The sequence below is a fragment of the Pieris rapae genome, chromosome 17 (genome assembly GCF_905147795.1).
Source record: "Pieris rapae chromosome 17, ilPieRapa1.1, whole genome shotgun sequence".
Taxonomy (NCBI): Eukaryota; Metazoa; Arthropoda; class Insecta; order Lepidoptera; family Pieridae; genus Pieris; species Pieris rapae.
The window spans coordinates 1,854,739-1,868,109 of NC_059525.1; the positions used below are offsets into that span (position 1 = coordinate 1,854,739).

The 13,371-nt window shown below is 31.2% G+C and overlaps 1 protein-coding gene across 1 annotated transcript in view; it reads right to left on the bottom strand.

Annotated features, from left to right (window-relative positions):
* LOC110999252 (hemicentin-1-like) overlaps positions 1–13,371 on the bottom strand; it is a 154,891-nt gene that overhangs the window by 25,483 nt on the left and 116,037 nt on the right. The window contains exons 5-6 of the mRNA XM_045631859.1: positions 7,264–7,374; positions 3,891–4,097 (exon numbers count right to left, since the gene is read on the bottom strand). Coding sequence (XP_045487815.1) covers positions 3,891–4,097; positions 7,264–7,374 — 318 coding nt within the window. The remainder of the gene's footprint in view (positions 1–3,890; positions 4,098–7,263; positions 7,375–13,371) is intronic.

Here is a 13,371-nt window from a genome sequence, read left to right on the forward strand (position 1 = left end):
GTACTTCGCCAGTGTCGTGTAGATGGAGAAGGCACGAAGGAGATTGATCGGTAAAATTTTAAAAAACCTAAAAAAATATTGTATATTTACGTCTTTGTACAAAGACGTAAATCTAAAGGAAATATAAAGTCAACTTTAAAGACTTTGACACAGCATGGGCGCCAATGACAGGTTCCTACTGTCTTACTTTGACATTATTAATCGATAATTATCCACAAGTTTAGAGCTTAGTAGAGATACAAAAAAATATAATCGGATTAAGTTTCATTTGTTCTTTTGCAAATAAAAATGCTTTTTATTTTTATTATAATTTTAATGTAATGAATGTCGTCGCTTTGGTGGACAGAAAAATTGTGACCAAATTATGTTTCACCGTCCACGACCACATAATTATCTGTTCTTTAAATATATCAATAAATGAGACAAAATTATTTAGATTTATTTATATAAAACTTCACAAAGTCTTTTCAAGCATTTTGTTTAAATTAATATCTGAACTAACTTGTTCGTGACTAAGATAAACTTAGTCTAACTTTTGGAGAACGCGAGGTCTCAAGCGTAATTTGTTAGTTTCATTTGTATTTGAACTAATGTGCATAATTCTATTACTAAGAATTGCACGAACTTTCTTTGCAAATGTACACTTTCTCCTATAATTAATAAAATCAAACACTGATCATTTATTGAAAATATCAATCACTTATACAATTTGAAACCTATTGTATCACCATTACATTTAGTTATGAAAACTCAGTGACTTCAGTCTTGATTTAAATGATTGCTTTAGTCTGTGTTCATAATAGGAGGCTTTCTAACACAATAATATCTGGAACGAATTGTTTAAGGAATTAGTGTAAATGTTGGGTTGTCTAATTTTGAGAACAATAATTCAAGTCCCCGTTATTAGGACGGGTAGAGGTCAATGGACGGGATCTTTGACATGTCACGATAATGTACTGTATATGAAATAGTTCAGCGTATTAATTATACAGCATTTGTGAAGATAACAACAGAATTATATTATTCAGATGTTACAATGTACTTCCGAAGATAAGTTGGGGATTAGATAAACTAATTAAAATTTTACACATTGATCATAAGGTTAAATTTACTTTAATAAAATATCTTATCTTATCTTGAGAAAGGCTTAAACAGGTATTGTTTGTAAAAAATATTGAAATATAAACGAGATACATGTCGCAAAATAATAACGCTCAGTTCTCGATAGTCCTTTTTCGTAAATACAGTCAAAATTGTTTACGATGATATGGTTTAAAATAACATTTCGTTTTAATTGAGTGTCTGGTCAACACAAAAAAAATGAACAGAACTGGTACTTATAGGTATTTGCATTATATTCCTTAACTTCTATAACTGTTCTGTATCTGTTGGAACAGATATCCCAACGTAGTATCGCAAAGTGCACGCCAGACAGATGAACACACAGAAAATGTTATCCAAAGTTAGCATCCCAAACTTTTTAAGTTTGGACCACAATAGATATTTCTCTTGTAAAAATACAATTTCATCTTTCTATCAAACCTTCAGCGACCTCATGATTTGCAGTCGAACAGAATTAATCACCCAAAACAGCAGTTAAAGTCAATAAACAATACAATTGATAAAGCAATTTGTTAATGTTTAGTCTATTTCAGTATTTTTATACAACAGTTTGTTGTCGGCGTGATTTATGAATTAAAGTATTCAACTTCGTGTCAACATTTCATTGTTTGAGGTCACAAATAATGAACGAACTCAATTTGATTTCAACTGTGATATATTGTTTGTAACTTTATCATATTTTACTACTATGTAATTTAATAATTCAGATTTCGGGACGCTATTATAAATCAAAAGTTTATATCAAACATTTCAATGTATTTAAAAACTTTGAGTATGAAATTCTGCAAATGTATTTGTTTTGGGCTGTATTCGAAATAAGTTATGCCAAATATATGACAAGTCTCCGAAAGAAGCAAGGGTATCTGGGGCTCCACCCACTCCAGATATTAATCTGCATACTGGGGCCCGTTGCCCGTTTGACAGGCTCCGGGGTCGCTCTAACATTCTGACTCTATGTCTATGGTATATAGGCGCATAGATAATAAATCATCTTTGCCAGATATTATCTTTATTAAGACTTCCATAATAATGATAATATTGGTTGACAGTCGGGTTTCGAACGTTCGTCTTTCACCTGAGAAATATGTATAAAAATAAGTTTATCAGTTCTTTTAACGTGAGTTTTATAAATAACTAAGACCATTTGAGCTCTTGAGATTATTTGAGTATTACACACTTGACGCACATTTGACTGTATTTTAATAATTTATTTTTGTATATTTAAACATATATATAAAATCTTTAATAGCAATATTTGTAAATATGTGAGCACCATATATCTATTTTTTTTATTTGCTGCATTATTTTTTTATAACAATATATGCCTATTTTATTTAAGTATAGAACATGTTCTTCATATATAATTATCAAATCAATGAATACTATCATTGAATTAAATTAAATAATTAATGTGAAAACTGTTTTAAAAGATCAGACTTTTTGCAACTAGATTATTTTTTAAATTTCTAAATTATTATTTCATTTATTAATTTTCTAATTTTGACTTTGCCTTTTAAACCCTTAAACCCTTGGCCTAATTGGACTAACTGATTTGACTGGAGAAGTCAATCGACTTGATTGCCGCTACTTTGTTTTTTTATTACGCCATGCCCCTATTTTATTTCAGTAAAGTATTAATTTGTTCTAGCCACATATTATTCATATATAATTATTGTAATTGCATAAAATTAAATAATTTTAAATTACAAGGGGCAACTATAATTCTTTAAATGTCTAACTTATTTTTAATTCATTTGACTTAATTTGACTTGATTGGTTATCCTTCCATTAATCAATTTACAATACAAGTTACCACTACAATCGCATTGCAAATCAGTATAGCCACAAAGCCAGAATCGATTAAGTGCCCTGGGTGATCGTCATTTGTTTGCCCTGTTACGAACAGAACCTAGAAATCCGGCAACGCTTGTAAGCTGTTAAGTTAGAGAGCTGAAGATGTCACATTGTTAACATGAACCTATGCTTTAGTAATTCTACGTAGAAGGAATGTAGATTTACGTTGAAGAACTGTTATATAATGTTCCTTCATGGATATCCGTACGTACGTATGTACCTTAGTAGCTGACGCTGCTTAAACTGTTGGCCCGTATTCAATGCCTTACGTAAATTTCTTTTTTACACAAATAAACATCGTAATATTAAGATTTATTACAAATTATGCAAAACTATGTTGTAATTTAATATTTAATAATTATAAAATAATTAAACTATTTGAGTCTAGTTTTTATTTATAAACTGGACATGAACATAATTTAACGTAAAACAAATGGATTTAATTTTTAATGTTAAACAATTATCTAGAAATTATCCCAACTATCGCGTACGTAAATTATCCATTAAACAATTTACATACTCGATCCGGAACTAATTGAACCGAACACTTTATCAAAACAATAATAACTCGGTAGCGAGGAATATATTACATATAACTCACCTTATAACAACATACATTCTTAATTTATTGGTCACAATTACAATATTTTCGTATATATTTACATTTTCTTACATATATACGGCTTAGTACTTCCTGAGTGGTTTAGTATGTCAATCACAAAAAAGTAATTGTTTCGGGTTAGTGTTATCAATCATAAATAATAATAAACAAATGCAATAAATGTGTGCCCTCTAGCATCGAGAGTGTCCATGGGCGGCGGTATCACTTAATATCAGGTGAGCTTCCTGCCCGTTTACCGCCTATTCTATAAAAAAAACAGACGTGGCATATTAAAAAAATATTATATACTCACAATACAATTGGATCTGCACATTGACTCGCAATGGCGGCACCAGTGCAGTATTATCAGCAGCGCATGTGTACACAGCCTCAAAGTACTCCCTTTTGAGTTTTGGTATCTTTAGTTCTAACGTACTGAGTAAAGAACCATCTTCGACTGGATCTAGTTTTGACACCATTTTGTCGCCGCGCCACCAGCGAACGCGCGGCATGGGTTTACCTAAAAATATGTGTAATATTAAATATGAGTTTTTAATTGTTAAAGATAGTATAGAAAGACGGAAACAATACTCATGCAAATCCTTCCTTAAAAAGGTATATAGAAAAAAAATTCAACGTCAGTGTAATGAGCCTATGAGCTATCTATGAGCCGATTTAACTTCTGAAGTCTATAATAACAAAATAGATAAACAGAAGCCTAAAAAAGTATTTTGCGACAGATTTAGCTTTTAATCATTGACTCTCCTTAACTGCTTATTAAAGATACATAGTAGTATATCTGGTTGTTTTTATTTCGACAGCGTTAAGAGTAATAATTTAGTACTATAGTGTAATATAGATTTCTTGACATGAATATTTTTTATTTTATCTGATATAAGCTTCCGGTGTAATTTATTTTTGTCAACTGGTGTACATTTTAAATGTTTAATAGTTAACTAATTAACTTAAAATAAAACAGATAATATATTATCCATAAGAAAATACAAATATATAAAAATTACTTAAACCATCGTAGATTTGTAAGAGAAATATACGATGAAACAACACTAAATATATTTGCTCGCATGATATTAACATATTAATATCTCTGTATCAACGCGGACTGGGTAATACAACACTTTTAGCTAGTACAAGGTATTCCACTTAGGTAGTAGGTGCGAGTAGCGTAGAGCTATGAGGGCTGTCAAAGAAGTTCTAAATAACAAATGCAGCACACGTTTTTGCACCTAGCCTAGATTTAATATAGCTAAAAATTACTCAGAGTTTATAGAATTTCCTTCTTGTTGTGCCCTATATGCTGGTTTATCTGCATATTGTCTACAACACTAGTATTTATAGTACTGTTTTCTGTGTACTGTATAGTTTTGTTTGTATGAACAAAATTTGATAGGGTATCATTATTTCAGACGGGAAAGATGTTTAGTTTCTTAAGTTTATTTTTTCACTAGTGTTTTTTTTTGTTTTGTCAAATAGTTGTTTTGTTTTGCTCAATATTAGATCTCTTTGTGTATGTCATATTTGCCTATAAGTGCCAAGCGTTGGCAAGCTTTTTATCAAAAAAAAAAGAAAGACGAAAAAACTTACCTACTAAACCTAATGTAATAACTCTCGTAATAACTGCTTCTCTGAAGGTTGTCAAATCACCGCTTTTGTATAAACATACTAGCTGACCCGGCTAACTTTGTTCCGCCTAACAGTCTAATAATATCGTGTTAACTTTAGTTAAACTAAATTTAAGATTTCATAATACTAATGTAATTTTTTGCAAATACAGAAATGTTTTATTGCTTGCTATTGCGAAAGAAGAATGGCAGTTTAACACAATAGGCCTGTTCTCTCTGGCGACACTGCATGTTTTAGCACTTTCTGATATACAAAATTGTTTGATGAGGTGACACATGTCGATCAAGATGCATCTCCTCAGTCACCTCAAGATCGGAATTTCTTGAACTGACACGAACAGATGACACCACATGTTTACACACGATATATTAATTTATTTATATATTACTATTTTATAACTTATTCTGATAATTCTAAAAATTCTACCAAAAAATAGATAATTAACATCGGTCTAGCCGATCTTGAGTTATAAGTGGTGTAACTAACACGACTTTGTATTTATGATTAATCATATTTAATTAAGAGTGGAATTATGGAACTGTTTATTTTAAAAGTGTAAAAATTACAGTCGTTTAATTTTTTTTATTGTTTAATAGGTACTTGTACACAGAGTACTCTTTAATTACAGTTTAAGTGCTTTTTAATTTCTGTTTATTTTAGTTGTGTTTTCTACTGTAAATTTGATAACATTCTGGTTTTCTTATGACACTTCTATAATTATAACTGTTATGTTTTGATATTTAATAAATAATAATAAAAATAAAATGTGTGTTTACTTAAGTACAATTAAAGCGTTAAAAGTTATACTTCTTTAGTGTAACAAGATAAAAATCTATTATATTTTTTTATCTTTCGCCTTATTCTACGTTTGTAGGAAAAGCGACACAAACAATAGAAAAAAGGAATTAAATGCATTGAAACTTTTATTATAACGCATTATCTAGTTAGATAATGTTTATTGAAATGTCACAAAAAATATTTCTACATAATTAAAGAAAATGACATTTTTATTTTAAAATGTTGACTGTGCTAGCTTCTGGGTGTCGGGTTTTTGTGACGGTGCGCGCGCATCGGAAAAATTTACTCATAATTTTTCCCTAACTCGCAAAAGGAAGTACAACTTCAATAAAATACAAAAATATATTACGGTATAAATAATTAACAAATTATGCCTGAAATATAACGTGATATCACAGAATGATTTTTATCATGGAACAGTAGCTTACTGACCATTCCATTGTTCTTTATTATTTAGGTTAAGGACACGCATTTAAGTACTGAATTATGAACACGAAAACTTTTAAAAGTTTTGATAAATTATATGGTTTCGTTTAAACTACAGCATTATAAAATTATAGGTGTGTATGACACTTAAATACGAGTATTTAGTTTTAGTAGATCAAGGTTATATGAATAAAGTTAATAATATTAATATAAAACAATATTATTATAAACAATAATTATTTACAAAATTAATATTAGTTAGTCTAATTTGCGGTTACGTGTTATAAACTCCATCTATTTTGGTAATTCATTGTAAAATGATGTAATCTAATAATAATTATTAAAAAAAAGTTTATTACACCACATTAACTACAAACATTGTGTAAACAAAAAACCTGGCGATTAAGAAGTGTTTATTTCTAGTTCTTCTCTTCCGTTCTACGCCCTTGGCTTGACAATTGGCACTAAATTTAAATTAGAAGCTTTTAATAGGTATTTCTATTTTTGGCGTTCATAAGTGTACATTGTGTTATTTATATGAATAAACAATTTTGACTTTAACATTAAAAAATACTTTTTATAACGTATTATGAACCTGCTGTATGAATGTCTGTCCTAGACTTAAAAGTATTAAAAATACTTGATACCGTTATATTATTTTTTTATTGTATAGAAAGAAACATTTAATTGATTTCTTTAAATAGCGGAGTTCCGTTACAACCATTCAAGCTTCATAATTAAGCAAAAATATAAAAGAAAATGTTAATAATAAGTATAAGAAGTTATAGCAATGTTGCCAAAATGTCCGCTAGTTTTACCTCCACTTACAACACAGGTAAGTCTAAGACTGGTGTCTTCGATGTAGGGCCCGGCAACGCCGACAATTTCTTTATCAGTCTCGTCAAATATTTTCGGTTTTTCTGGCAATTCTGAAATAAAAAATAATTATTGATCTCTGCACGGCTACTCATTAACCCTAGAAAGATAATCATATTTTGTAATACGGAAAAGATAATCATGCGTAAAATTTACGCATGAATTTGAATTAGTTCTAGGTTTAGGTTTAATAGTTTATTTTAATAAATTCTATGTTATTATATATACTCATATATTAAATTAATTAATAATGCAGATAATTTGTTAAACTTCTTTATTTGTATTTAAAAAATAAACAAAACTTTAAACGTCTCCTATAAATCAATAAAATAGTATAACACTTACTCTTCCTAATGAAAACTTATTTTTTATTCTAATAATCAGACTCATTTTAACTAGAAAATCAACAGTAAGCTTTTCTTATAATTTAGGAACATACATTTACATAAAAGTAAGTTACAAACAGCTTTGGCACATATCAGTATTATGCTCACGACATATAACTTTTTTACATTTTTTGCAGGACGCATTTGCCTTTCTCCTTTTTTTAGAAAGGCAAAAAGAACAATAAATCCTATTTTTTGCTACTGGCTCATTGCTATAGTCTTCGGATGTATCAGGCACTTTAATTGGCAACATATCAGAGATTTTATCTCACAAATATCTCTTCAAAATAGGTACTTCTAAACGTCTACGCATAAACAAAGAAGACAGTCCCAAGCTAACATTTTTCATAAATCTTTTGCGACCTAGAGGCTTTTCTCCTTTACGATTAACATTATGGCTGTAAATAATATATGCATTAATGCAGGCAATGTTAAGGCAGGCAAATTCCATAGAATAAAGCCAAAGGCCATCTATTTGTCTTCTACTACAGGACATCAGAGAACACATTTGGTCTAGCGTGTCAACGCAACCTTTTGTTTGATTATAATATATTATCATTTCTGGTTTGCCAGTAGCTTCGTTTAGTAGCATTCTCCTCACAAATAAACCATTTTTGCCGGTTTCGGTTTGTAGGAGACGAGAGTAAGGGTTCCGTCAAAACAAAACATAGATGTCCCCACTAGCCTGGAGCGACTGTTTTTTAGCTCTTCCGGTATCTTACGTTTGTTTGATCGTATGGTTCCCACAATGGTTATTTTATAAGGTTCTTGGACCAATCTTGTTGCCAAAGGGATTGAGGTAAACCAATTGTCCTCTGTTGCAAGGCTACGATCCTACGAAAGGCCGATGTGGAGACTGGTTGCACAGTACTGCTTTGCTCTTCTAAGATATTACTTCCGCTTGGCGTCGGCTGTTCTTCTTGTATTTCGTCTACAAACCCTTCTTCTGTGTTACTCTGCACTTCATCTCACTCTAATCACTGACACATCTGATTCACTGTCGTGGTCCGCTACTTTACTGTCGGTGTCCTCACACGAAAGCATCATCACTTTGCATAAAAGCGGCCAGGATTTCGTGTTCGTTTAAATTGGTACTCCCCGTTGTGTTATATATTTGCCTCAATATCTTTAAAAATGAAATAACAATATTAGTTATGATATAAAGTATTAAAAGTTACGAAACAAAATAAAACTGTCATATAAGCCAAAATCATAAAAGTCACGATAAAGATAATCATGCGTAATTTTGACTCACGCGGTCGTTATATTTCAAAATCGGTGGCACTTACCTCATTGACACTTATGACACGTGGCAGCTCCCAACGACGAATGAAATGTCCTAAACGCACAGCTATGGATTCGCGATAATTAGAAAGTGAGAGCAATTTTTCGAAAACGCATGCGTAATTTTTACGCAGACTATCTTTCTAGGGTTAAATTATTGGTTAATGAATTATTAATTAATAATTAGTCTGTAGCAAAGTATCGATTCTACAATCATAAAGTTGAACGAAGGAACTCATGGTCGTTGTTTTGAATAACATAGTAGTAGAAGAAAATCAGCATCGGAATTATACTAAAGTTACGTGTTAGGTCTGCTTTGTTTGCTCAGATCTTGTTAGTTTTTAATTTACTTCGTTCTTAGTTTACTGAGTTACACGTGTGCAACTACATCTTCGCTTTTTCTAATCAAGTGAAATTGTATTTTGTTGCAATATTCATAAAAAAACAAAGGCATATTTTGATTAATAGAAAAGGGGGGCAAACGGGCAGGAGACTCACCTGATGTTAAGTGATACCGCCGCCCATGGACACTCTGGACAGAGGGCTCGCAATTGCGTTGCCGGCCTTTTAATAATTGGCACGCTCTTTTCTTGAAGGACACTAAGTTGAATTGGTTCGGAAATACTTTAGTGGGCAGCTGGTTCCACAAAGTGGTTGTGCGTGGCAAAAACTGCCTTGAAAATCGCGCAGTTAACTTATCAAATATTACACCTAGAATCGAACTTTTAAGCTACGTACACTACTGAATCATAACCCAATTAAACACACCCTTTTGAACAATTTAAAAATTTAAATTTCGAACACAGATGACTTTTTAGATTTAACAGGTTTTATTATATCCAATGTGTTTTCAGGTAAACTGTCAAAACTTTTAAATAACACGCGATTGGCTCACTAAAATACGTATCGATTCTAAAAACAAATACACGTTAGGGCTGGTTCACAATAGTTTTATACCAGTTTTTATTTCACACGTATTTGTTTAGTGTCCCGATTTAGCGAACTAGTATATTTTCAAATAAGCCTCAAAAATTCAATGTATATATACAAGCTTTGTTAGAAGCAAATACTACCTGAAATGTCAGAAGAGCTTTGTATTCTGATCACGGTTGGTGTGAAGCACTTGTCGAGTTAAATAAATTTTCTAACGCTGTATCTGGATAACCTGATGCCTCATCAACACAATCCATGATGATGAAGCTATAGCTAGACGTGTCTCCCTCTCAAAATTATAAACACATTTATTTATGTATACTAATGTATATATATCTAGATCTTACTTTTTTAATCTATAATACCTACTTGTAAATCAAATATGTTCATCAATAATAATGTTAATGTTCTAAAACTCTATACAGCTATTTTTGTCAATAGTAATATAACATCAATGACAAACAGTGAGCAAATACCTTTTATATGGCAATCTATTTAAAATTCGTTGAATTTTGTCACGGAATCCGTTCCAACGCAGATCTAACGATTAAACCAATCATTCACACATGTCAAATGATTCTAACTTTATTTTGAAAAATCGCTTTTAAATGTACCGGTGGTGTACGATAATTCATTTGAAGGCTTTTGATTCGCAATTTTAAAGCCTTTTTGAAATGTTGAATGAAAAGTTTTATGTATGTAGAATTTTTTTATAGAACAGGGGGCAAACGGGCAGGAGGCTCACCTGATGTTAAGTGATAAGTGATGGACACTCTCAATGCCAGAGGGCTCGCGAGTGCGTTGCCGGAATGACTTTATTATATGTTTATTATCAAAATAAAGTCATTGGGTATGAGGTGATCTTACTTTCTGTGAGAAAAGAGAAAGAGAGCAGAATACTTGAAAAGAAATGTTTTTTTTAATATGTGTGAATATAAATTGATTTATCAAATCAAATCAAACAAATTGTTTTACATATTGTAAGGAGCTGCAACCAGTACACCATGTTCCACGTGGTATCTTTATTAACTTAAAATAAAATAAAAACAAAAATGTGTTCCAGCAGGAGGCATGGTGAAATAGGAGCACGCACTAACATTCTCTTGAACAACACGCAAGATATGACACTGTATATTTTGCATATACATAACTATAAAGAGTAGTTTCTTTGAATAAAATAATTTTAACATTTAAGTAATTAAATGCAGCCACCTACTTGATTTTTATCAAAAAATTCTTCCGACGACCAATCCAATTATTGATGCATATGAAGATATATTTTTCGTATAATTAAACTAATTGAATTTATTATCATATTTTCATATATTACTATAATAAATAGGAATCCTTTCTGTTTCGGTACATAACGTATGAAATAAAATACTCATTAACCTGATTGATAAAACACTTTGACAGTTAAAATGCTACATTATCTCTGATTATTATTTTACTCCATATATTTTTTTTATATTTATAATACCCAGGCGTTCGCAGCCATGTCATTGTTTTTGTTGTAATAAGGTTATTTCAGTTTATTAATGAATAATCTTTCTTCTCTCTCATATATTAATATGTACACGGTTATTATGATTAAACTAAGATAATAAGATTTGGAAGTGTATGTGAGAGACTGGTCTCTGTAACAGGAGACCTGAGTGACAGATAGTCAGCCTCTTCACCACCGGACCGGAACACGTACTATCAGGTCATTGTCTTAAGATACAATAGAAGAAAATGAGTAAGTGCTAAAATAAATTAATGCAAACGGAGTCTAAAAATAAATTTGGTGTGTGTATGTGTGTGTGTGTGTGTGTGTGTGTGTGTGTGTATGTGTAGGCAAGTGGGTGTGTTACAAAGTAACAGTTATTAAATCTTCTCTTTCATCATAACTCTTATTTAATTATATCTCCGGTCTCAAGATACTTTCGCTTAAAAACATTAATATGTAACAAAATGAACACAGTATGTACAAAGTAGAGCAAGATAAAAAGCTTTTAAAGAAAAAGTGTAAGGTATTTTGTAATTGTCCAGCTGAGCCAAGATACTAAGTGGAGTCATCAAGGTAAGTGCATCGACACAATAGCAAAGTAATAACTGCGATCGGCTACTACACATAATCGATGCCATTTTCAGCAGATTTTTAATGAACTTCAGATATCGCAATACCTATACCAAAGATTGCTCCACGGTTCCTACGTTAATTGCGTCGTAGTTTTTTATATTTACCGATAATGCGACAAAAATATCTGTGGCTCTATCTTTGGGCCTCAGATTTCTGTGTCTGTTTGATGATCATTTGTCAATCTAATTGGCAAGTAGGTGATCAGCTTGTGCTTGTCAAATACGATAAAATTCAACTAGATATCAATAACTATGTGAGTACTTTTGGCCGGTACTTTAGTACTTAATACACTTGCGACTTGCGTCTTCTCTTCAGGTGATCCTCCCGCCCGATTTGTATATAATTATAATTACTTAATACAGTCAAAATCTGTCATCACGATATCGAAGGGACTACTCATATTGTTCGTAAAAACCGATAGACATACTAACCTATAACATCTTTTTAAGTACCCAATACATACCTTGACCCGCCGGGACCTTTGATTTTGGTTAATATAACCGGTATGTTGTTCTAAACGCCGAAATGTCGTCGTCGTTTCGACTGTATTTCAATTAGGAGGATTAATATTTTAGGCGTTACCATGAAATAACTAAGAAGCCAGGGCAGGGTCGGATACTGTTGAAAGATAAAGTATAAATGTATGTAAATTACCCGATGCAAGTATTGCAACTCGTCTTTTTTTACATTTCAACGAGATTCCATACATTCAGCGTTTCATAAATTACCAACATATCGTGATTGGTTCCACCCACGTGTGAATATGTAAATTTGCATTTATTTAAGGTTTTCCCTTTGCCATAAATATCTGTATTCGTTAACATGCAACTCAAAATGCTATTCCTGTATTCATTATTTGGTCTTTGCGATATCGAAATGGTATTTTGTATACTGATTGGAATATGAAAATAGGTATGCACTTTTAATTTTGATATCACGTTTGGCGTTTTTTAAGGTTATTGATGTTTTAAAGACTTCAAAGAGGGTAACAATACGTCGTATTTGTGTGTTATTCAAGATTAGATGAGAGAGAAAGGTTTTGATTATCAATGAATAAATGTTAAGTATTATTAATTTATGGCCAATTGAAACAAGACAAACATGGATTTAGAAATGGGTTTTAAATTCCAAATTAAGAAATATTTGTGCTTTTGTAAACTGCTTAAATTTTCTAATAGATATAATAACTTGTGTCTTTTTTATTTAACGCCGTCTCCCTTTTCTAAAATGTTTAATTAATTATTTTATTAAATATTTAGACAGGGCATCGACTAGAAACATCAGTGCTGGCTTAGTAGCTTAAGCACGAGACTTTCATCTTTGAG